The 24,716-nt window shown below is 51.5% G+C and overlaps 1 protein-coding gene across 1 annotated transcript in view; it reads left to right on the plus strand.

The window, feature by feature from the left end:
• The window catches only part of RASGRF2 (Ras protein specific guanine nucleotide releasing factor 2), a 116,328-nt gene that overhangs the window by 63,263 nt on the left and 28,349 nt on the right, over positions 1-24,716 (plus strand). The window contains exons 8-15 of the mRNA XM_058656306.1: positions 2,153-2,262; positions 3,145-3,263; positions 9,224-9,384; positions 10,153-10,219; positions 10,958-11,094; positions 15,985-16,067; positions 20,082-20,330; positions 20,734-21,005. Of these exons, the coding sequence (XP_058512289.1) occupies positions 2,153-2,262; positions 3,145-3,263; positions 9,224-9,384; positions 10,153-10,219; positions 10,958-11,094; positions 15,985-16,067; positions 20,082-20,330; positions 20,734-21,005 (1,198 nt within the window). The remainder of the gene's footprint in view (positions 1-2,152; positions 2,263-3,144; positions 3,264-9,223; positions 9,385-10,152; positions 10,220-10,957; positions 11,095-15,984; positions 16,068-20,081; positions 20,331-20,733; positions 21,006-24,716) is intronic.

Below are 24,716 nucleotides of genomic sequence, written 5' to 3' on the forward strand. Positions count from 1 at the left end.
GTTTCTTGAGCAGATCAATTGCTGCTGTGTTGGGCTGTGTTGAATTCTGGAACTTGGAAGAATTACACAGCAATGCCATGAAATGATTGCTGATTGAACTATCAGTCCAGTCCAGTGTAAATGTTGCCAAGAAATTTGTTATGGGAAATAATGTGGTCATTAACTGAACTTTTTAAAAGTACTTATTTATTTATGTTTGAAAAGCAGAGAGAGGGAGAGACAGCGATTAAGAGCTTTCATGTAATGATTTATCCCCAAATGGCCACCATGACTGGGACCAAGCCAGACTGAATCCATGTGCCAAGAACTCCATCAGAGCCTCCCTTGTGAGTGGCAAGGGTTCAAGAGCTTAGTCCATCTTCTGCCTTCATCAGGCCAATTAGTAAGAGCTGGATTAGAAGCAGAGTGGCCAGAACTGCAACCAGTACTATGACAAGGGTTGCTGGTATCACAGGTGTTGGTTTCACTCAGTGGCTCACAACGCCAGCCTCACTTTTCTTCAGCAAAGATAGTGGCGTGGCTGCTGGTGTTGAAACCTGCCGTAGTGGCTCCCTGATGTGCTTGACTGTATAGGTGCTGCAGTCCGCAGGTGTGTCGGGTACGGATCTGCCGCTGAGCACAGGGTGGGGTTCTCCAAAAAGGAGCCACTCTCTGCCCCGTCGTCTGGAGGGCCGCTGTTGTGCCTGTGGCGGCAGAGCGATGGTGGTTCCTCCGGACTCTTCGCTCTGAGTCTTGAGTTTGGAGAGCAGATTTGCTGTCAGCTTTTGGAATCACAGCTGAGCACTTCGGAGAGCTGTCCACTTCCTGAGGACCTCCCATGGACTGCTTTTGGGCCTATTTTGCCCTGATTTGTTCCTGCACCAGAGTGACATGACTTTGTCACAGTGTTTGGGTCCAGCCTCCTGAGTCTCCACCAGGAGCTCCTCCCAGTTGATCTCCTAACGCAGAAGGACCCCAACACCACTGGCTCATCTCAGTTTTGTGGGTCCTCTCTGCCTTCTCAGCAGTCAGGAGTTCTCACTCCTGCCCCCTGTGCCAGTGGACAGGTGAGAACTTTCTGTTGGCTGCTTTGTCTTGCTTATGGACTCACTAACTTTGAGGCAGGCTTTGTGTTGCTGTGGGATTATGCCATCCAAGGGGAGGCATCTCTGCTTCTGGAGGCTTTGCCAAAGGGGACGGCCTTGAAGGCTGTTTCACTGAGACGTGTATGGGAGGCAGACACAGGAGAAAGAGGGGTCTCCCTGATGCCACCGGGTCGTGACTGAGGGTTCCACCCATGCTTCCCACATCCGTGATTTGATGACCCCGCCTAGGGGGTAGCGCTAGGGTCGGAGCTGCTGCTTGCATGACACCTCAATGTGGACCACAGTGAACACAGCCTTGCAGGTGCTGAGGGAGACACTGGACCCACGGAAGAGATGTACGAGGCAGGCAGGTGATGCTTGCTGCTGGCCCTGCCGTTAACTGGGAGACCAGGTATAACAAGGCTGAGCAAATTTTAATCTTCCAAGTTTTACCTATTTTCCTTTTTATTCGCTTGAAGGCAGGCAGGCAGACAGACTTCTCATTTTCTGGGTTTCTCCCCAACATCTGGGCCAGGCTGAAGCCTGGATCCAGGAACTCAGTCCAGGTCTCTGGTTTGGGTGGCAGAAACTGGAGTCCTTGTGTCACCCCCCTGCTCCAGGGTGTGTGCTAGCAGGAAGGGGAAGTGGGAGCAGGGCTGGGACGCCTGCCCAGGCCCTCTGCTGTGAGGTGGACAGTTGTTCAAGAGAGTATTGTTAAACATTTGTCTGTTTAAAAAAAAAATTGTAAAAGTTCTTTTATGTCTAAAGCACAGACTCACATGGCAGTTTGTTCTCCAGTGAATCAGTTTTCCATAACTAGGATATAAACTTCTGTGATTGTGCTTGGAAAGCTGGAGAAATAATTGATTGTTTCCCTATTCCGTAGACTTCTCTGCTGCTACCATGTTGTGTGTTCGTGATGCGATCCTTTTGGTTGATGTGTAGTTTACTTTATGCACGTTTCCTCTAAGTCCTTGTGAAGCAGAGCCCTTGGATGAGCATCTGCTTGGCGTGCAGGTGGCCCTGTGGGGATGTCCTCTGCTGCCCTTCCTAACCTGGCACTCATGCTGCCGCCCTGTCTGCGTCAGATCCCCAGGTACATCATCACACTGCACGAACTGCTGGCGCACACGCCTCATGAACACGTGGAGAGGAAGAGTCTAGAGTTCGCCAAGTCGAAGCTGGAGGAGCTGTCCAGGTAGGCACGGGGCTCGCCGTGAAGGCTTGGGATGGAGGGCAGCAAGCCAGTCTCACGGACACTGTGTGCGCATGTCCAGGGAACAGGGAGCAAGACAGAAACCCTGCTCCCCCAGTCGCTCAGAGTTCAGGGCTGAGCTCGGTGGGGAGAGGTGCTGAGTCATCACTCATGCTGGTTTACACCAAGAAGAAAATATGTCCTTGCAAAGGTTTGTAGGGTGGCAGAATTTACGTAGCCAAGATCAGGAGGCTTGTGGTTTAAGTCTGGAAGTATTCACGTTCCTTTCAGCACAGTGTACTGGAGGATGACTCGCCTTAATGGTTCTTGGTTCACACACGACGAGACGCTGGAGAGTGTGCCCTTCGTGTCTGCCAGTGGCTTCTTGCTCTTCTGGGCGCTTGCTCCACCCATGTTCCTTTAGCTTCTGTGAGAGGAGGGTTTCCAGTGTCCCTAATTTATCCCGTCTCCAAGAAGTGCTGCTCCAGTGTCAGTGCAAGGGGCTGGCCACAGAGCATGTTGCTTTGCTGCCATTCTTACAAGCCAGCGTTGCTCGGTGGTCACTGACCTGCTTACCCTTGAGTGTCACCATGCACCTGGACCCTGCTTTGGGGCATGGCTTGCTGGATCCTGGGGCTGCAGACTCCCCAACAGCCCCAGAAAAATTAATACGGGGGTCATAGAAGCACTGTGTCAGGGAAAAAAGTGCGTGTGGACCTCAAGGTTGTCTTCATTGAAAGATATTTATTCTTGAATCCCATCTATCCACAAACCTTTGGAAGTTCCCTCCGCCTGACCTAGCTCCGTACAAGTTGGTGAGTGGGAGCTCATGTTCCCACCCACTAAGACCCTGTGATCCCACGTGTGTTGGTGTGGCACCTACAGGATCATGCATGATGAAGTGAGTGACACGGAGAACATCAGGAAGAACCTGGCCATAGAGAGGATGATTGTGGAGGGCTGCGACATCCTGCTGGACACCAGCCAGACCTTCATCCGCCAAGGTGAGTCCTCCATGTCCACTGCCAGCGTCTGCTTTTCCCTGGCTACCCAGGCAGGCATCCTGGGGCTGGCCTGGTGGCTATCCGTGCAGCGCCCTGCACCTGACCTAGACCTACGTGGTGGTTGAGGACCACCTCTGTGCTGTTTCTTTCCAGGGGCCATGAAACACAGCAACACACTCATAGTAAAGCACAAGTCACCCTCCGGCTGGACCCTCCTCCTCAGCGGGCCTGACATCCTGTGCAGCTCCCCGGAGGATGGGTCGGTCTGGCCTGTGGGTGTGGCGGTGCCGGCAGGGGACGACCTCCAGGCCAAGGCCCAGGAGAAGCTGGCACTCCTCACAGCCCTCTCTCATAAGTCCGGGGACAATGTGCGCAGCGAGAACAGCTGCCTCTTGTTCCCATTTTTCATCAGCACGTCCGGCCCCACTCCTCACGGTCTGGTTTGATTGCACTGGGGTCTCCCATGCCCAGGGGACCCAGCCCTGTTTGTATCCTCTTGACTCTCACCGCAAATGAGAGTTAGAAGCAAAGGTGGCCCATATGCATCTCCAGTGCCCGGTGCTCCCCGCCTGGGGGAGTGCTGAAACAGGCCAGTGCGTGCCATTCTCACTTTGTTATGTACAAGGAAGCCACGCATGCTGAAGTTGGGAAGGGCATTTTAGGAAACAAGGCCTTTTCCCATGTTGGGCTTTGGATGTTAACGTCCTCTTCCATAGCAGTGGCCTTTGCTGCTCCGTCAGGCTTTGTGCCTCCTTGCAGGGTGTGTCCCCCCACGGGCTGGCAGCCTGCACCTGCTGCCTCCCTCTGTGCCTTGTCCTGTGCTGCCCCCTGGCCTGGGGACCCGATGCCTTCATTCACCTCCTCTGTGCCCTCTGCACCTGCTTGTTATGCTGGAGTTACTTCCCTACATTTAAGGAGGCTTTTCAGAAGTCCTCTCTGTCCACCTCCCATGCGGTGCAGTGCCCTTACTCGAGCTTCCACGGCAGCTGCTCTCAGGCTTGGGTGAGGGAGCTGAGCTGCTTTCATGCTCACCTGTCCCAGTGACTGCTAGCCTGGTGGGGCGGCCTTGGTGAAGTCTCTGGCCCTCATCGGTGCAGTGCTGCCCCTCCTAGGTACCTGGAAAGCGGACCTTGAAGTCAACTGAGTTGTTTGTTGAGTTGATATTATGATTGTGTCTTATTTTGTTATTTTATGTGTGTGTGAGAGTGTGTGTGAGTGTGTGTGCATTTGGAGTCCACTAAAAGTGCAAATCATAGCTTGTAAGGATGGGAGCAAAGGTTTCTATAACCAGCAAACAGTTTCTGAATGGACTTTTCATTAAAAAGTGTTATTCCCTGTAAGTATTCGATGTGTGGCTAAAAATTCAAGCTGTTTGGTCTGTGATTGAAAAAAAAATCCATAGTGAAATATAGTGCAAGGTCAAATAGGTTGAAGAAATTGTAATTTTTATTGCATTGGAAAACAGTCATGAAACCCTTCTCCATTTGAGTCCTGGACATTTGTTTTTTATTCCTTACTGTTCGCCACATGCTAAAGGCACTCCTTTCAGCCGTTAATATTTCTGATGCTGCTATTATAGTGACATGAATGTAATGATTTGTTTTCAGCAAGATTGTCTGCATGTTTGTTTTGCTTACACTATTTATGAATTATTCAATAAAAGTGATTTCTAAAAATCATACCTTAATCTCTCTGCCTCTCTGTCCCTTCATCTTTCAAATAACTCAGCAAATAAAAATTACACGTGAGGCCAGTATTGTAGCCAAGTGAGTAAAGCCAGCATCTGCAATGCCAGCATCCCATATGGGTGCCGGTTCATGTCCTGGCTGCTCCTCTTTCCCATTCAGCTCCCTGCTGATGGCCTGGGAAAGCAACAGAGGATGGCCTGAAGCCTTGGAGCCCTGCACCCACAGGGGAGACCCAGCTGGAGCTCTCAGCTCTGGCTTGGCCCAGCCCTGGCTCTTGCAGCCACAGGGAGAGAGCCAGCAGATGGTGGATTTCTGTCTCTCCCTCTCTCACTGTAACTCTCGCTTAGAAAATCATACCTTGGCGATGGCACTGTGGTGTTGTGCGTTAAGCTACTGTTTGCAACACTGGCATTCCATATGGATGCTGTATGGCCTGGCTGCTCCACCACCTATCCAGTTCCCTGCTAATAGCTTGAGAAAGGCAGCAGAAGGTGGCTCAAACATGGGGGCCCCTCGGGCCCCTCCCACCCATGTGTGAGACCTGTGTGAAGCTCCTGGCTCGTGGCGTGGCCCTGGCCCAGCCCTAGCTGTTCAGGCGGTCTGGGGAGTAAAGAGCAGGTGAGAGTCTGTAACTCTCTCCCCACCAACTCTAATTCTGACTTTCAATTAAATAAATTCATCTTTCTAAAAAATCGTACCTTAGTCGAAGTAGAAAGTTGTCCAGTTACAAACAGAGCGGAACGTTGCATGGATATGCTTTGTTTTCTCTGGTACGACTGTCAATGAAAGATAATCTTTACCAAACAAACCTTTAACCACTGAGCTGTTTAAAAACATACCAACCTTTAAAACGTCAAAGGATTGCGTTTTCTGTGGCCTACTCCCACCTCCGGTGGTGTGATTATTTTTTGCATTGGTCACCTTTATGGATGACATGAGCTCTGTTCCAGCCTGGGTGGATGTGCACGCATTTATGTGTTGGCAATTTCAGTCTGCAGAAGTTTATTTTTTTTTAAAGATTTATTTTATTTTTATTACAAAGTCAGATACACTGAGAGGAGGAGAGACAGGAAGTGGAGCTGCCGGGATTAGAACCAGCGGCCATATGGGATCAAGGCGAAGACCTTAGCCACTAGGCCACGCTGCCAAGCCCAGAAGTTTATTTTTTAAATGTGTTTGTTTAAAGAGGAGAAGAGAAAGCTCTCCCACTATGTGCGAAAGCTGGGGCTGGCCTGGGGCTCCAGCCATCAGCCAGGAATACAACCCACATGTCCACGTGACTGCTGGGGACCCAGCTACCTGAGCCCCCACCCTGCCTCCCAGGGTCTGCATTTTCAGGCAGTGGAGTCAGGAGCTAAAGCCCGGGATCCAGGCCAGAGCTGCTGCTGAGAGACACCTGTGTCCTGACCAGTGCCTTCCCTGCTTGGCCAAACGCCCGTGCCTGTGTCCTCTGCACATCTCAGGTGGAAGGCACCTGTCATTCTTGGATGTCCTTTGGTCTGGGAAGGGGAGTTGGTGGTATAAATAGCAGAAGTTTTATTGTAAACCACGGGTCCCAGGGTTAGTCTGGTGAGTAGGATATCGATGGTAGCACCATGGCAGAGGACTGCTGTTGGCACTGGTTTTCTGAAATCTAGTTGGATACTGTGAGCGTTCAGAGTGCTGTGTCCTTCATGGTCAAACCCTGGCTCCCTGACTGCTCGGAGACAATGTGTGATTTTGCCCCATTTCTCTGGCTCCATCCATTAAAAAGGCAGTAGTGCCCACACGTCCAGATGGTTGTGAGGTGCCCACCTGCCTGAAAGGCTGGGAGGTTCCTGCCTGCCCAGAGGGTTGTGAAGTGCTCACCTGTTCAGGCAGTTGGGAGGAGTCATCAAGACAGAGCTCACGAAAGCCAGGTTCAGCACAGTTCTCACACAAACTCTAAGGCCAAGACCCAAATTTTGGATTGAGTTTCTACTTCCAAGAATGTGAACCATTTGTTATGAACATTTGTTAGATTTGTCATTTAATGTGGGCATTTTGTACACAACTTGTTAAATGCCTTTGTGTGAGATTTAGTGATTGCAATAACCAAGTTCTGTTGTCAGTTGACCCCAGGGGTTTGATAGGGTGCTCATTGTCGGAATGCCAAGGCCTGTGCCATGGTCATGGTCTACAACTAGGGCATCGCTGGTTGAACTCGGTGTGCACCAGAGTCAAATCTTTCCTTTGGAGCTCATGGTTATGTTGAAGCATCAAGCCAAACATAACATGACATCTTAGGGAGAAAAAAACCCTAAAGGTACCTCCTCAAATAGGATTAGTCAATAAACCAGAGTGTCAAAATTCATTAATTAGCTGTATAGATTTCTGCACATCCTAAGCAACGTGCTATCCTACTCAGAACTGGGGTAAACAGTTAAAATTAATCAAATTAGCGTATGGTTGCCAAGGAAACATTTAATTTTTCTCCTCAGTGCTGAAATTCACAGTAATTGCTGATACATGAGCTAACAATGTATTCTGTAATTTCTGACTTAGAAAAATCACTAAAATGCTGGAAGCAGCTACCACAGATGATTGCACTATCGAGTTTTCACAGCCATTCTGAAAATGAGCTCCAAACCCCTGTGTCCACCAAGACCTTTGTCTGGGCTGCAGGACTAGCCTTGGTGACCCCAAAGTGCCCATCGTGTCCCACATCACGTTCCCAAGCCCTTCGGACCCGCTCCCGTCTCCTGGCTCTGGCATGCGTTCAGGGGACCTCAGGAGAGCCAGGCCTCCTCTGGCTTGAGTTCCACCCCCGAGAAGTGCTGCATGCCCTCATGTTGCTGCCTCTTCTTGCTCACCTGCCTTGTGGTCTCTGCCCTCTCCACCGCCCTGCCACACCTCCCTGGTTTGCGGGTTTGCTGCTGCGCCAAGGCCGTTGCCCCTTTGCTCCCACCCTCCTCGCCTCCACCATTCGCTCTCCTGTGCCTGTGTCCTTCCTTCACACCTGTCCCTCTCCTGGCCCTTTGTTCCTCAATCCCACACCTTCCCCAAGAGCTATTTCCTCACTCTTCTTTAGGACCCAGATAGCTGCCAGGCTGTCAGGAGTCCCACCTTACGGCGCCCCTACATGGCTGTGCAATCAGGATGTGGAAGCTGGGATCTTTCCACCACTGTTAGGAAGTAGATGTCATTTGGAATGCTCCCATGTCAAGGTGAACATTTTGTGATGGACAATTGTGATTTTATGGTCTCAAATATTTGTATGTCACTCATATCAAAAAATCTGGTTTTCTTCCCCCTCCAACTTATTGAAGCAATCTGTATTCACGAAATAAATAAAATCAAACCAGGAACCGCATGAAGTGTGTGAAGAGGAAAGCTGGTTGGCGTGCGATGCTCTCTCCCATGCTGACTGCCGTTACTGTTTCAGGACTAACTACGCATCTACTTGTTCTTAGCTGTGCCAGGCTGTGTCTGGGTAGCTGCTGGGAGTTCCACCATGCTGCAGCTCAGGGCATTTCAGAAGTCAGAACCAAGGGTCTGTCTTAGTGTGCTGTTAGCCTGATGTTTTACTTAGATTAGAATGTTCTTTTTAGGATGGGGCAATTCATTATTAGGGTGAAATCTAGCATCATTTAAGGTCTGTGCACAGCTTCTCACACGACGTGAGCAAGCCCTGCATACACAGAGTCTGCGGTTTCTATTTCTATTCCACAAGGACTCTTTGTCACACATAATTTAAATGTGACTGAAAATAGCCATCCTTTGAGAAGCAGTCCTTAATGAAGTTACACTGGATTACATAATTTATGTGTTTCTTACAGCATATGGGTATTGTACGCCGTGTGTTTTAAATGCAAAGAAAATTCTAACAGTATGTTGCTGCTGACACACTTCCAGTGCTTCAGGCCAATCAGTCCTGCTTGCCTTTTGAGCGTTTTAGTGTAGTATTGCATGTCATTATGTAGCACATATCGTGTTGTTCAGTAAACAAATGGATTGGGATGTGATCGCCAAGGACAGATGGCAGAAGTGCCTTCTTCAAGAGCGATGTGATGCCCTTTCAGACTCATCCCCGAGTTCAAAGAGGAAGAATCGGGTCTGATGCACGTCCCCACCTTGTTCAGAACATGTCTCCCCTCAGAAGATGTGGCGTTCCTCCCTGCGCCGAGTGCAGGCGCGTCAGACACCACGGTGCTTCCCATCCCTGGTGTCTTGGACACAGGTGTAGCGATTGCAGCCCCGTCCCAGTCCCCAGAAGTGTAACCGCTGTATGTTCTTCCCTTTTGCAACCACCAGGTTCTCTTATTCAAGTTCCTTCTGTGGAGCGGGGCAAGCTCAGCAAAGTCCGCCTGGGCTCGCTGTCGCTGAAGAAGGAAGGCGAGAGGCAGTGCTTCTTGTTCACCAAGCACTTCCTGATCTGCACGAGAAGTTCCGGCGGAAAGCTGCATCTGCTCAAGGTGTGGCCTTGCTGTGCTGCTTCGCAGGGCCTGGGTGAACCCGCCGTGCAACCCCACTGTACACTGCCCCCATGCCTGGTTTGGGTGTCAGGAAACGGGTTGTCGTGACGGCCCGGAGAGGGACATGATGGCGGCCAGTTGCTGACTCTAACAGTGTGCTTTGCTGTCGATTGCATTCAAAGTGCTAGAGATGTTTTACAATGCCTGTGCTGATGATGTAATTATTTTGTGTGTAATAGCTGATGTCTAGCATCATGAGCGTCATGGCCTTGAGACGATGAATACCAAAATTCAAAGCCTTTGTGCCATCTGCGAGGTGCACAGAGGCAGTGCCGCCAGCCGCCCTTTGGTCTTGCTGGGCACCAGGAGGTGGCAGTATGCTGTGTTCACTAGTAAAGTTGCATTGGAACGCAGCTTCACTCATGCTGTCCCTGGAAGTGGCAGATGTGAACAGCAGTTTAGAAGTCCTATGGCCTGCAGAGCCTGCACGGTTTCCTGCTGGCCCCTGTGGCACTGTGTTCATTTCCCGAAGATGAGCTTGCTGAGTTCCATAACCACGGGAACAAGACTGGGGTGGGGAAGAGAATTTGAACTTAAAAACAAATCTGTATTATTTTCCCCTTTGAAATTTCATTTTGGGTGTTCTGGGAAATCGCGTGTGGTGCAGAAGGGCTGTGCCTCTGTCCCTGGTGACTGGCAGTGCGTGTGCCAATGGGCCCGGCGGGCCCCTGTGCCGCAGCTCTCAGGGGAGACCTGGCTTGTTTCCAGACAGGCGGGGTGCTGTCGCTCATGGAGTGCACGCTCATCGAGGAGCCCGATGCCAGCGATGATGACTGTAAGTCACCCTCAGCACGGGGAGTTACCCAGGGTGGCATGGGAGGCTCGTGCTGAGGGATAGTGGGCCAGATGCTGAGGGTAAACCCACGTGCATCTGAAAACATTCTGTAAAGCCACTTAACCTGTGAGCCCCATTCTACCACTTGCGGCATTCAGGCTGTGTTGCGTTTCTGGCTTCATGTTGGCAGGCAACATGTTATCTCTTTTCTGTTGCTAAAATGCTGAACCTGAGGCTGAATACCTTAGAAAGAGAAGAGGTTCAGGCAGCTCAAGGTGTGGGAGGCTTGAGGGCATAGCACTAGCATTGGCTTAGCTCTGGGGAGAGCCTCATGGTTCACTGTGTCCCAGAGGTGAGAATCTGTGTGGGAGATTAAAAGATCCCAGGAGAGAGATGGGAAGGACCAGCCTTGCTGTACTCCTGGGAGAACTACATGAAGCCCTTCCTAGGGCAGTGACTTCCCCACATCACCATGCAAAGAGCCAGTCTGTTGCCCTGTGAACCCAGGGTTAAACCACAGGCAGGTCATAGGCAGGGAGGAGAGACGGGCAGGCGGGCTCAGGTTATGGAAATGATCCTGAGGCTCCTGCTGACTTCAGTGGCTTCTATGGCCCAGAGCCTGAGGCAGGTTGCCCCAGGCCCAGGAGTGCACGGTGCCTGCTGGGAGCTTGTGGGCTTAAAGTGCTCTGTGACTGTGAGCGCTCATGTTCTCGTGTTTGTGTCCCATTTGGTTTAAAGCGAAAGGCTCTGGACATGTGTTTGGACACCTGGATTTTAAGATTGTGGTGGAGCCACCCAAGGCTGCCCCTTTCACCGTGGTCTTGCTGGCCCCTTCCCGCCAGGAGAAGGCTGCCTGGATGAGTGACATGAGTCAGGTAAGCGGTGGCTCTGGCCACGTGGCTGCTAGACGCTCTGAGGGCCTGTTAGCATGGCTTGGTTCTTCTGGGGACATGACATCGAGCTGCTCTCATCACTGCCCTCCCAGCATCCTTGCCGGCACCAGCTGCAGTCCTCCCTCCCCCTCCCCCCCTTTTTTTTTTTAAAGATTTATTTATGTTTTTAATTGGAATTCAGATTTAGAGAGAAGGAGAAACAAAAGATCTTCCAGCCACTGGTTCACTCCTCAAGTGGCCGCAACTGCCAGAGCTGGAGATGAGCTGATCCAAAGCCAGGAGCCAGGGAGCTTCTCCCAGGTCTCCTGCATGGGTGCAGAGTCCCAAGACCTTGGGTCATATTCTGTTGCTTTCCCAGGCCCATAGGCAGGGAGCTGGAAGGTAAGTGGCACAGCCAGGATACAAACCAGTGCCCATATGGGATCCTGGTGCATGCAAGGTGAGGACTTTAGCCACTAGGCCACCATGCCAGGCTCACACAGTCCCTTTTTGATTGTTCCTCATTGGTCTGATTTTCCTCTGAAGGTTACTAGTAGCTTGAGAGGTGGCGATTGTGTTTTAGTGCCCGGGCTGCCTGCAGAATCACTGGTGTTTGAGCAGTGTTGCAGGAGCCTGGCTAACGAGAAGCTCTCCTCCAACGACTCTGCTTCTGTTTGTTTCAGAAGCAAGGAAATTCTGAGAGGCAGCTGACAAGTTACCAAGGGTGATGGTGAAGCCATCAAATTAAGGGGTCAGAATAAGCCCTGTCTAAAGTGAAAAAGCTCAGAGTGACTATGCATCAGACAAGAAAAGGAGGGAGGGTCAGTGTGGTGGGGCAGTGGGGGAAGCCATTCCCTGAAATGCCAGCATCCTATCTGAGTGCTGCCTCAAGTCCCAGCTGCTCAGCTTTGTATCAGCTTCCTGACCCTACAGACATAAACTGAAGAATTGCCGTGTGCTGTGATGGGTGTCAGTCAAGCAGAGCCCAGAGGTGTGGCAATGTGACAAGTTTGTACAACAGAGCTTTGTAGGTGTTGTGAACCAAGACGAGTGGGGAAAAGTGGGTGAGAGAAGAGGGCAGTGGGGCTTTCCCAACCTCTTCTGCCCTCTCCCTTCTGGCAGGACCAGGGGTCCCCACACATAGATGCAGCATTCTAAGGTGCATGCATGATTCAATGCGTGCTCCTGTGGAGAAGGGCAGCAGGTAAGCCTTTGTCTCACTAGAGGTTGGAGGGAATGCACTCCTGGGCTCATTGTGGATTAGCAGTTGGGAGCCAGCGGTCACTCTCAAGTGGGTTACCTGCTTCGTAACCACCAGGCCAAGGAAGCAGTGGGGAGTAGTGTGTCCATTGGAGGCTGTTTAAAGCTGGCGGGGGGCGTAAGGGTAGCTGGACACAAAAGGGAAGAGTGGGCACAAGGAGAGAAGAGCCAAGCCCTGGGAGGCCGCCCTCCGTTCATAGGCAGGAGGGCACTGGGAAGGTGCAGGTCCTGAGGCCCAAGTCCCAGAGCCGGAGGAGGAAGGAGGGAGGAAGGAGGGGCTCGCGTGCTATGCAACTGAGCAGTGACAAAGGCTGCTGGCCCGCAGGCCATTTGACCTTGCACTGGGGCAGGTCTGAGTGCTGTTGACTGAGGCCGCCTTGCTGCCCAGACCTGTGTGTCCCGGCTGGCGTCCATCTCTGTGAGCTGTCCCTCCATTTTCATGGGACCCTTCCATGTACTCTGCTGCGATTTCACTGCCGCAAATGCGTCTCTGCAGATTCTTGATGAACACACAGGGTCCCTGAGTGCCGCACACATCTGCCAACAGGTCTGCCAACAGGTCTGCCAACAGGTCTGCCGCACAGATCGGCACACAGGTCTGCCACACAGATTTCATGATGGGTGGGGGAGCCGCAAGAACACAGAAGTGAACTGGACATATTTTATTAGAATAAAATCTCATCAGCCTTTACTAATTAAAATCTTAATTTTTATAGCTTAATTTGAAGCCACCTTCCTTAGCCATTGATACCATATTATACTGATCATTTGCCAATCTGAGCTAAAATAAAGCAGTTCCAGAGGATTGAGACAATTGCATCCTAATGGAAAGAACTGTGTATGGAAGTTAAAACTTCTAGCTCTTCAAAAACGCCACAACTTTTGTTTTGTAGAGAGAAAACTATTCTAAAATTTTAAAAAAGAGAGACTTTTAGCTTTTCCAAGCTGCTCTCTCCCTGAACTGGTAATTTGTTTTAGAAGGAACAATGACTTGAATGATTAATTGCACATTTAGTTACACCAGCAAGGCCATAATTAACCATTGGCGCCTCCAACAAAGCATGCAAGTGGCGAATGGTCTCCACCAATCATTCCTCTTCTTTTCTATCTATTTATAGGGGAATATTTGAGGCTGAAGATTTGACCATCCATTTCAACATGGAGCATTCATTTGTCTCACTGTCATGCATAATAATTTATTCAACATATTTCACTGTAATTATGGGCATTGATTAAAATGCGGCATTGAAACTCACCTCTGAGCTTCTGGGTTTAGACAGAACTTTTATATTTTGTGGCAAAATACAGACCTATGCAGACAGATTCTTAGTACCTACTTGTTTTTTTCTTGCCTTACACTAACTTCTCTGGGATCAACAGGGGAATTTGTACTTAAACATAAAAACTGAGTTAGAAGACAAAATTGAGCCTTCTCTATCATCTTGCTTGTTCAGAGAGGTAAGAAGGTAAGAACAGGGTGAACTGACCTCCAGACAGACCCTGCTGGCTAAGCCCTCAGCAGGTGAGCCAAGAGCGCCTGGGCTACGGAAACATCCCTTGAGCCCGATCCATGGTAGTCGTCTGAGAAGGAAGTCAACTGTATGTGACTCAGGAATCTGCTTTGTTCAATTATTGCAACTCGTGTTGATTCAATACGGCATTGAAGATATCAGACACTTTGCCTAGTCTCATGAATTTTATTTTAACTAAGGGAACTGAGTTCCTTTTCCCAGGGCTCTGCCTATTTCTCCTGAACAACCATGATGTATTCTTATTTAAGAGTGTGTGTGTATGTGTGTGTGTATGTGTGTGTGTGTGTGTGTGTGTATAAATAAATACTTGGGGATGGAGTGGTAGTCTAGTGGCTGAAGTCCTCACCTTGCATGTGCCTCTGAGATCCCATATGGGCACCGGTTCTAATCCTGACTGCTCAACTTCCCATCCAGTTCTCTGCTGGATGGGAAAGCAGTGGAGGACAGCCCAAAGTCCTGGGACCCTTCATCTGTGTGGGAGACACAGAAGAAGCTCCTGGCTCCTGGCTTCACATGGCTCAGTTTTGCCAGTTGCAGCCACTTGGAGAGTGAACCAGTGAATGGAAGATCCTTCTCTTTGTATAAATTTGCAATAAATAAATAAACTTTTAAAAATACTTACTTATGTGAAAGGTAGAATTACAGAGAAGGAAAGTTTCCATCTGTTGCTCCACTTCCCTAAATGGCTACAACAACCAGGGCTGGGCCAGGCCACAGCCTGAAGCCTGGAATTCCATCCAGGTCACCTCCCTGGGTCACAGGGCTCAAGTACTTAGGCCAAACTCTGGTGCTTTCCTAGGCACATTAGTAGGGAGCTGGTTTGGAAGTGGAGCAGCTGGAATCTGAACCAACACTCAGACTGTATGCTGGAACTGCATGCAGTGGGTTAACCTGCATACCTCAGTACTGGCCATTATAAACTTGAATGTATACCATACTTTCCCCCACAAGTATATTCTTGCACACAAGTACATTTGAGTTCTATTTTTAATTTGTTTTTAGACCAAATTTAGAGTTTTCTTCAATGTGCCATTGCTGGAAATCAAGAATGGAAATAAAATAAAAGTGGATCTCCAACTGGAGTAGTTTCTTTTTGTTTGGGTTTGTTTTGTTTGACACCTGTGTTGTTTCTGGGGCCTCTCTGAAGATGAGGAATCTGTTTTGGGAACCACTGCTCTAATATAAATGCAGCATTATAGGATCTGCCTATCCATCCACCTAATCTGTCACCTGCCTGTTGCCTGTCCCTGTAGTCTGTCACCCCTCATCCGCTATGTAATCCATCATCCTTCGCGTGTTTCTCCATCACGCACGTATCCGTCCGTCCCGGGGATGAAAGAGGATTAGGTGCCAGAGCTTTTCTATAGCTGAAGTGCTTTGCACTGCAAGGCTTTTTATTCCAAACTTCTTTTTTACGTGGTCTTTTAAGCTGTGATTCGGGTTGCTTGTATAGTTTGCTTCTTAATTTCTTTGATTCGCATTGAAGATGATTTTAGTGCTCCACAGAATGAATCAGAAAGATTTAGGAAGGAGATCTGACATAGGATAATAAAGATACGCTGAAATGGTCACATAAATCTCTCCGGGTTCAGATGAAACGTTTACCTAAAGTTCCATTTCTGGCAGTGTGGAAGACTGAGCTAATTTGGCTATACAGTATCTAGCTATAAAAACAGAAATGTTTAACACATAGAACCAGTAGAATTTAAAAAGGCAAGCTTCATTGTTGCTAAGAACGTAAGGCCAGAGCAGGTGGCAGGTAACCTCATGCCTTGGGATAGTCACACAGAAAGGGGGCAAGGGGTGGCTTTGGGACTACCAAAATAATGGAGATCTCATTTAGAGATTACATGTTGGAAGGAGGTTCCTTCTGTGAAGTAAGAACTATACCCATTAGCCAGGAATATTCTTTGTCTTGGGTTCTAGATTATTAAGACTCTTAAAAAAAAGAAGAGTGTGTTTCTAGCTTATAGGTTGAGAGGTGTATAATCTTCACATGATGTGAAAAATGGCAAACTGAGAAATGGCTCTGAAGAGGACTTTGGACTGTGGACGTTGGGTTTTCCTGGGGATTGTAATGATTTTTGGTTTCATTTCACAGTGTGTGGACAACATCCGATGCAATGGTCTCATGACCATAGTATTTGAAGAGAACTCCAAAGTCACCGTGCCGCATATGATTAAGTAAGTGTGGCCGTCCTTGCCCTTGCATTTCCACCCAGAGCAGGGCGGCGACATGGAAAGCCCCCAGTGTGATGGTGGCACATGGCGAGTCCCAGTGTGGCGCTGCTGCAGTGCTGGGAGCGTGCTCCGTGTGTCACTTGAGGCTTGGTGCTGTGCTCCACAGGAATAAAATAGCGTGTGATGACTTTCCGGTTTGTGGCCTCGCTTGCTGACCCAGCTCGCTGACCCAGCTCAGCAAACATGGCATTTCATGCTGTCACCTGTGCCTTCACTCTGGACGAGCTCCATCAGGATGTTCAGGTTCAGTGTAAAGAGTTAATTTAGTGGCAGCTAGAAGTGCCCCAGGTAGGAGCGTGGGCCCGGTCTTCCCCAGGGGGAGGAGCCACACACCTGTGTTTGGCCGGCACAGTCACAGCAGGTTTTCCACACACACAGGCTTGGTGCCTTCTGCTCCACTGGCGTTTTCCTGGGGCTGCCCTCCTGCTGCTTATGTGTTTCAAGAAAGCAAATTAGGGGCCAGTGTTGTCCTATGCCAGGACACTGGTGCCAGTCCTAGCCGCTCCCACTCCAATCCAGCTCCCTGCTGTAGTGCATCTTGGAAGGCAGCAAACCATGGCTCACGTGGGTGGAGTCCTGCCACGCACATGGAAGACCCGCATGGAGTGCAGGGCTCCCCATGTAAGCTGGCCAGCCCCACGTTACAGTCATCTGGCCAGGGACCCAGAGGAAGCAAAAGTCCTTCCCTTGCCCCCTCCCCATGCAATCTTCATTGTCATTGCCTTTCAAATAAATTAAAATGAAAGCATTGCTGAAGCAATGAGTAGGGGAGCTATAGTTTAAAAGATCTATTGGTGCTCTTGTTTCTTGTACTTTTCCATTTGCTTTCCAATACAGAAGTTGTCTCAGGAGTATTGGGAAGCCGACCAGATTGTCCAGCACTCTGATTTGCTCAGGCAATAAATCTGGGAGTATTTTTAGAAATATTTATTTATTTTCATTTCAAAGTCAGATATACAGAGAGGAGGAGAGACAGGGAGGAAGATCTTCCATCTGTTGATTCACTCCCCAAATGGCTGCAATGGCTAGAACTGAGCTGATCTGAAGGCAGGAGCCAGGAACTTCTTCTGGGACTCCCACACAGGTGCAGGGTCCCAAGGCTTTGGGCTGTCCTCGACTGCTTTTCCAGGCCACAGGGAGGGAGCTGGATGGGAAATTGGGCCACTGGGACATGAACTGGTACCCATATGGAATCCTGGGCATGCAAGGTGAGGACTTTAGCTACTAGGCTACTACACTGGGCCCAAGTAATAGACATTTTTAAGAGAAGTTCTGCTTATACCTTTTGAAAAATAAGTTACCCGAAACAAAGAACATGTTTGTCTGTGGTGCCTCGTCTGTGTTTATTGGAGGTCTGGGCTGCTGGCATTGAGGCAGTAACAGGCCTTTCCTCAGACAGACAGCAACTCCAGCTTGTATTGTCCCAGCCCCGTGAGTTGTGGAGTCATGGCCTCATGAGATGGAGGCCAAGTGCATGAAGCAAACAGCCTGAAAAATACCAATTGTGGAGGGTGGAATGACAGTATTTTAAATTACTGGCTCAAATTTTAAATATATTTTGCATAGGACCACTTTGGTTCTCTAGATTTTTACATTTAGTGTTGCACAGTAAAGCCAGATGAGCTGAATATTCACACATGCAATGCTGAGATTAAGAACAAAGATGGAATTTTAGGGCTTGATTTCTGAGTTCACATTATTGGATCCAGGTTTTTCCCCATGAAGTTTCTACCATGAGATTCTTCTCTCGTATTTTACAAAATGATATGTGTGGTTTTGCTGTTCTTGCAAAATCCTTCCCAGAAGACTGAATGGCCCCAGTCTATCTGCTTTAGAACTTGGCTGACCTTGTGCGTCAGCTGGTGCCAGCCCTGGGCCAGCTGTGCCCACTCTGCCTCCCTTGCGTGATTGAAAACATTCATCTGCCTGCCCAGTTCAGCTGGCTCCTGCTGCGTCTTCTGTCCCTAACCATGGCAATCTCAGCAGCGTCCTTATCTGGTCACACACACAGGGGGCCCTTGGGTGCAGAGACCCGGCTGGTGCAGAAGCCTGTGGTCCCCAGGCTGAAGAGTGTATGTACTTCCTCCTCTGTCTCCCCTTTCCTAGTCCACCGGAGTCAGTCCTCAGCAACCAGGGGAGCAGGTGCAGTCCTGCTCTGCCTTGGGACCCCCAAGGCATCCATTCCCTTGGCTACATACACTGGAGGGGAAAAGCCTGGTGCTGCTCAAAGTGCAATGAGAAAAAAAACATGCTGTCACCACCAGGCCTCATCACTGACGTGGTATCCTGCTGGATTCTGCAGAACCTTCCACTTGGGACACACTCTTTGGCCTTTCTCACTCGGTCTTACTTTTGGTGCCAAGCAGGAGTTGCCATGATTAGAGGAGGCCTGAACAGCCCCTCTGTCCCCAGGGAGATAGAGAGCCCATTCTGTTTTCTACTGGCAAAGTAATTCATTTCATAATACTGGACTGCTTTTCTTGAAACTGTAATTGTGGTGCCTTGAATTAGTCTGATCTTCGTCTCAGACCTATGCAGCTTCCTTCTTCCTGCTCATGCTCCAACCAAGCCAGTGGTCAAGAGATGGGAGGCCCCGAGCTGGTGGAAGGTGCAGGGTCGCACAAACAGCCTACCCAGCACAGACAGGCTAACGCTTGCTTGCGTTAACTCATATTCAGCCTTGACTCGGCAAGTCTGGAGTTGGTGGTGGAAAATGGCGACAGGGCTCTGGGTTGTGACTTTTCACATCCAGGACAGCCTGGAGACCTCATGAAACCTGCTCAGATCTTTCCACGCGCAAAGAAGTTAAGGGGCAGGGAAGTTGGGAGGGGCCTGCTGGTTGTTTGGAGGTGAAGGATGTGAGGCCCACACTGTGTGTGCTCCTGGCCGGGACATTCCTTTTTCTCCCAGAGAAGATTACTGCATAGTTGACACCCCTTGGAGGTGCTCAGGACACTGGGGAGGGAGGCTTGGAGCCAGCCAGTCGGTTCTGGGACAGCAGTTGGCTCCCAGCAAGGCCCTGGCCCTACAGCATGGCCCTCCGTCGAGCAGGAAGGCCTGGGCTGCTGCAATGACTCAGTGGAGGGGGATGAGGGGCCTGAAAGAGTTTGCAAAGGCACCAGTGGTCCTAGGGTCTGCAGAGGGTGTGGGCAGGCCCAGGGGTGGATTTTGAAGATGAGGGGAATGAGTCCTCCAGAGTGACGGTGCTGTGTCACCGTCAGAGAGGGGGTCTTCCCAGTGGAGACACGCCTTCCGCGCAGCCTATGGGATGTGTCACACACCTTTCCCATGCAGAACATCTAATCTTCAAGATGTTAGTGAGCCGGGGAAGGTCCCAAAGCCAGCAGAAGGAGCACATCCAGGCAATAGATGAGGACAGACAGTAAAAAGCTAAGGTCTAGAACAGTGAATTCCTAAGCCGAAGAGGCTCCCAAGGGCAAAATATGCCAACTGTGTAATCTGTTCATTTCAGCTAGAAGCAGGGAGACAAGCATAAATGTGCACAATTGGAAAAGAGACCAAGGAGTGGGGCAGGGCCTCCCAGGCCCCCAGGTGGGGGGCGAGCACGGCTGACACTTGGTGCCTTGGAGTCTTGGTGTTACCAGAGCTCGGTTCCACTCTGAGAGCCACTGGTGTCAGTTTCCTGATGAACCCTGATTGAGCCAAAGAAAGTAGCACCTTGTCACTTCCCCACAGGAAATCCCGGCCTTCCCGCACCATGGTGGCACATGTGGCAGGGTGTAGATGTCTAATAGTGGCATATGTGGCGGGGTGTAGGCGGCCAGGTGCCAGGGTAGTATAGGTGGCAGTGTCTAATGGTGACATGTGGCGGGGTGTAGCTGGAGGGTGCCCTGTGCATGGTGTGAACTGTCAGCACAAGCTCTCTCCCACTGGCGTGAGCACACAGGGACCCATCCTGAGATCCTGCGCCTGTGACCCCGGGCACTGTGCCCACAGGTCAGACGCCCGCCTCCACAAGGATGACAAGGACATCTGCTTCAGCAAGACGCTCAACTCGTGCAAGGTGCCGCAGATCCGCTACGCCAGCGTGGAGCGCCTGCTGGAGCGGCTCACCGACCTGCGCTTCCTCAGCATCGACTTCCTCAACACCTTCCTGCACACCTACCGCATCTTCACCTCAGCCGCCACCGTGCTGGCCACGCTCGCCGACATGTACAAGCGGCCACTCACCTCCATCCCCGCCAGGTGGGCCCTCCTTCTTCCCTTGCTCCTTCCGTCTTCTCTCCCTTCCTCCTGTTTTCTGCTTGCTCAGCTGCACAGTTCAAACTCCCAACTGTGCAAGAGGCAGTGGGACTGGGGTGAGAGGGGTGTCTTGCCCTGCTGGGGGCTGATTTGGTCTGGAGCGGCTTCTGAGTCCTGCAGCGTGACCAGTGCCCCCCAGTGTGTGTAAGCACTGCCCTGCTTCACACCACACTTGAGCAGAGGGAGCTCAGACATGCCTGAGCGGTACCTGCCCCTTGGGCCTGTGCCTGTTCCACATGGTGCATTGGAGGATGGAGCTGGCACCACTGAGGCTTTTGGGGGTGGAGCCCAGTTACTTAGGGACCGCCGGCTGCTGCCTGTTCATGTCTCCACTCCTGTGTCTTAGGTCCCTGGAGTTGTTCTTTGCCACCAGCCAGAGCAGCAGAGGGGAGCACCTGGTGGACAGCAAGTCCCCACACCTTTGCCGCAAGTTCTCGTCCCCGCCACCGCTAGCTGCGTCCAGGACGTCGTCCCCCGTGAGGGCCAGGAAGCTATCCTTGACTTCTCCCCTGAACTCCAGGATAGGGGCCTTGGACCTGACCACTTCCTCATCATCCAGCAGCCCCACCGCCACCCACAGCCCTGCTGCGTCCCCACCACCACATGCCACTGCTACCAGTAAGGTTGCCCTGCCTCTTAGCGAGGTCTCTCGGGCGGGGGTCTGGGCTCCCAGTGCCCCTCTGACCCCTCTTCCTCCTTCTTCTTAGCTTTCCTCCCCCGCATCATGCAGGAAGCAGAACGGACCTGTGGCTGCCCCTGGCACTTGTGCCACAGGGGGCAGAGTGATCCGTGCTCAGGCCCTTGAGGCAAAAGGCTGGCTGGGATTGGTTGTGCATGGAAAGAGAGCCTAGCCTTTGCAAGTGGTGCTTCTGGAAGGTTCTTGCATGCTGGTAGAGGCTGGTAGGCTCAGTAACACAGCACAAAGGTGGACTATGGCCAACCTCAAAGTCCCTTCTCTCATGGCATGCTGTGGACACCTGCAGTGCTCCCAGCCCTTGCCCACTGAGGGTGGCCTAGCCTGGAGGCCCTGCCAGGCACACATTTCACTGTGCTCACTGTTGCTCTTCAAAGCCCGGCAGCCTCAGGGTGACCCCATGCAGCAGCCCAGCATCAGATGGCATGAATGAGGAGTCATTCCGTGAGAAAGGTTCATAGTGTCAAGTAACTAGGCAGCTATAAGTGGATGCTGGAGCCCAGAGCGTCTCTCAGGGTTCTAGAAACTATCAACCCCAGGCAGAGGCACACGCATCTTGGGAGGGCCTCCTTACTGTGGTGTAGCCCAGGGTCAGCGAGAAGGAAGGGGCTGACACCATCCTTCTTTGAGAGCCACACACCTGCAGGGACAAGACCCCCTCCCTGTGTAGCAGCACTCACCTGGAGGAGGAGCCCTTACACTGTGGACACCATTTAGGGGTCCCTGCTTCAGCGCTGCTGTGCTGGGGACCGAGGTTCCAACACCGTGAGCCTCAGGAGCTCATTGCAGCCTTGGTGGAGAGAGACCAAGATAAGTAAGAGAGAATCAGGTCAGTGTCCCGGGGCCAGACAGACCCATCAGCGGGAACACAGGGCCGGGAGGGTTTGTGGTAGCCTCAGCGGGTGGCCCCGGGGGCCTGGGCACTCATGGCCAGGGCCAGTGCACCTGTCGAGTTTCACACCCACATTAGGGAGGTGCTTCCAGGAGCTGACTTATCCACAGGCCTCCTGGGCTCGAGCTCTTGCTTTGCAATTCCTAGTCACATGGAAATAGGGTTCCTTCTGCTCTGACTGGTAGGCAGGTGCAGGGACGTGCCTGAATGTACCTGTTGGGCTGGGGAACACCCAAGGACCAAATCCTGTTTCAGAGAGGCTGGCCCTTGGTCTCCTGTCCCCGCTCTCATGTTCTTGTCACCTCCTTCCCCTTCCTGCCGTAAGCCTTCATCAAGCCCTCAGCTGCCAGCCACTCCCACGTACCTCCTTCCTCTTTGTGTTTTCTTTTCCCCTTCAGTGTGTTGATTTCCCATATTTTCCTTAAAACTACTTAAGATGCCCTCTCAAAGAGATGGAGGAAAAGTTACCCAAGACCTAGGGTGTGGCGGTGAGTCAGGGAGACCTGGGGTCTCCGGCAGCTCCCAGACCATTCCATGGCTTGGCTCTGAGCTCATCAACCAATGGGCAAGATGGACGTGTGAATGATTGCCAGGTTCAGGTGGAAAGGTGGGGAGAGACGGGCAGGGGCACCTAGGCAGAGCCTCCAGAGGGCTTGTCCTGCAGGTCTTCATCCAGGACACCCTGCAAGGGGGAGCCTGGAAGGAAGAATGAGGTCACGACAGCTCTTGGCACTTGTGGGGATCGGTCAGGCAGGACAGTGGTCCTGGCTGTTCCTTATGCATGGTGTTGGGCAACATAGGGGATGGATACAGCTAGAATATCACAAGTGAAGACTTCAGCACAGCCATAGCCTGTGTGCCTGTGTGTGTGGACACCCACATGTGTGTCAGCCCTGGAGCAGGTGGCAGACTTGAGTAGGAATTTCGTGCATGGAGTTGCCGTGTCCCACTCTTCTCCTCGGGGACAGCCCCATCATCTCTTTGTGCTTTTCACCCTCATCTCTCTCGCGGTCCCCCACCCCGTGACCTGCTGCAGCTGGCCAGCTGGAAAGTGGCAGGGCGTACTTGACCAGTCTACTTGGAAAGTGCCACCCTTGCAGTGTTTCCTGGCACCCAAACCCCTGATGGCCTGGAGGGAGGAGGCATATGGAGAATACCTCCATGTGAACGAAACAGTGCAGTCCCTGGGCACGAGCCTTGCAGGGCCTGGACCCTGGTCTGGGCTTGACCAGTGTGCACCAGGAGCACTGTGTAGTACCAGGGCCAGCCAGCTCATGGCCCGGGCACCACTGGAGATCATGGCAGGTAGCCTGTCTCAGAATCCACCCAGAACATTGCTGTTCTGAGGCCCTGTCTGTCCACTGCTCAAGCAGGCCAGACCACGTGCCAGGACAGTCATAGATGAGCGCCTGGCCATCAGGGCTCCCTGTAGGCTAGGTGCCTTAGTTTGCTGTCTTCCCGCCCCTGCTGGAGCCTGCCCAGCCTCTCCTGGGCAGGTTTTGTGTCCCCTCTCATTGCTAAAGGGGCTCTTTCTCCTCCTGCTGGGACGAGTGGCTGGTGACTCAGACAGAGAGCACAAGCCTGCATTCTGCTCTCCTGTTGGCACCACAGCTGCTTCCTCCAGCATGAGGGAGCTATTTTGGAAACATTGAAACTCATAGCTAAGCACTGAGTCTTCGCCTGCTGCCAGCTCCGCTGGGATGATGCCATTCGCTCGGGGCAGGCACGTAACCAGCTCTCTTCCTCCAGCCATTTTCTGTTTTAAAGGAATGACATCCGGGCCCCACATGGAAGGGGCAAATCGCACACAGGTGTGCTAGTGGCTCTGTGTGAAATCCTTGTAGAGTTTGTCAGGGCAGGGGTGAGGGGATCTGGGATGTGAATGCCCAGGGAAGTGCTCCACTATCAGAGAGGGGCAGGATCAGAGGTGGTGACGGTGAGCTTTTGTCTGTGAGTTAAGAACAAAGCAGTAGCTAGACTCTTAGAAATTTATTCTCACTCTTGTATGCTTTTTTTTTCTTGAAAGAATATGCATGAAGTCATAATTTTTGCTCAGTTGACACCTATAGAAAGGTCAGCAGCTGTAGCCCTCGGGCCTCGGATAATGGCCGTTAAGTCTTGGCATGCTAGCTGTCCACAGGGACCCCCGCTTCCTCTGGCTTCCAACCAGCCTGCAGCTCTGGATCTGAGCTCCGCCGGGGGCACTCAGGAGGTGCCCCCTGGTCTGTGCTCTGCAGCACTAGAGCCACCAGCCATGTGCGGCCACCCAGCACTTGGGATGTGGCTGATGCCAGTGGGGACAGAAGCGGTGACTGAATGTCAGGCCACGTGCATTTCAGCTGCCACAGTTGGTTGGCGCTCTCGTCCTGGGGAGCACCCCACGCAGATAATCAGTGAAGGCCAGCTTTCCTCCCAAACTGGTTTGTCATCTGGAAAAACTGGACTCTCCCTGCCCAGGAAGCAAAACCTTTCTGACAGGTGAAGGAAGCTAGGACATAGCCCTCTCTTCATTTTGCCATGTGCTGTTGGCATTGGACAGAGGGGGCTGGCCGGGCTCCCAGTCCCACGGGGCAGTTGACATTAGGAGTCAGTGTCCCAGGGGGCTGCCTCAGATGATAACCCTGAATAAAGAAGCAAACAGGAGGGAAACCTCTGTCACCCATGATGCACTGTGTCATTCACACGCGGGACCCTGGCAGGAGGCTCCTGACTGCACGTCCTGCCTGGAGGCTGCTGAGCCCCA

This window comes from Ochotona princeps, chromosome 28 (assembly GCF_030435755.1).
Source record: "Ochotona princeps isolate mOchPri1 chromosome 28, mOchPri1.hap1, whole genome shotgun sequence".
NCBI classification, from domain to species: domain Eukaryota; kingdom Metazoa; phylum Chordata; class Mammalia; order Lagomorpha; family Ochotonidae; genus Ochotona; species Ochotona princeps.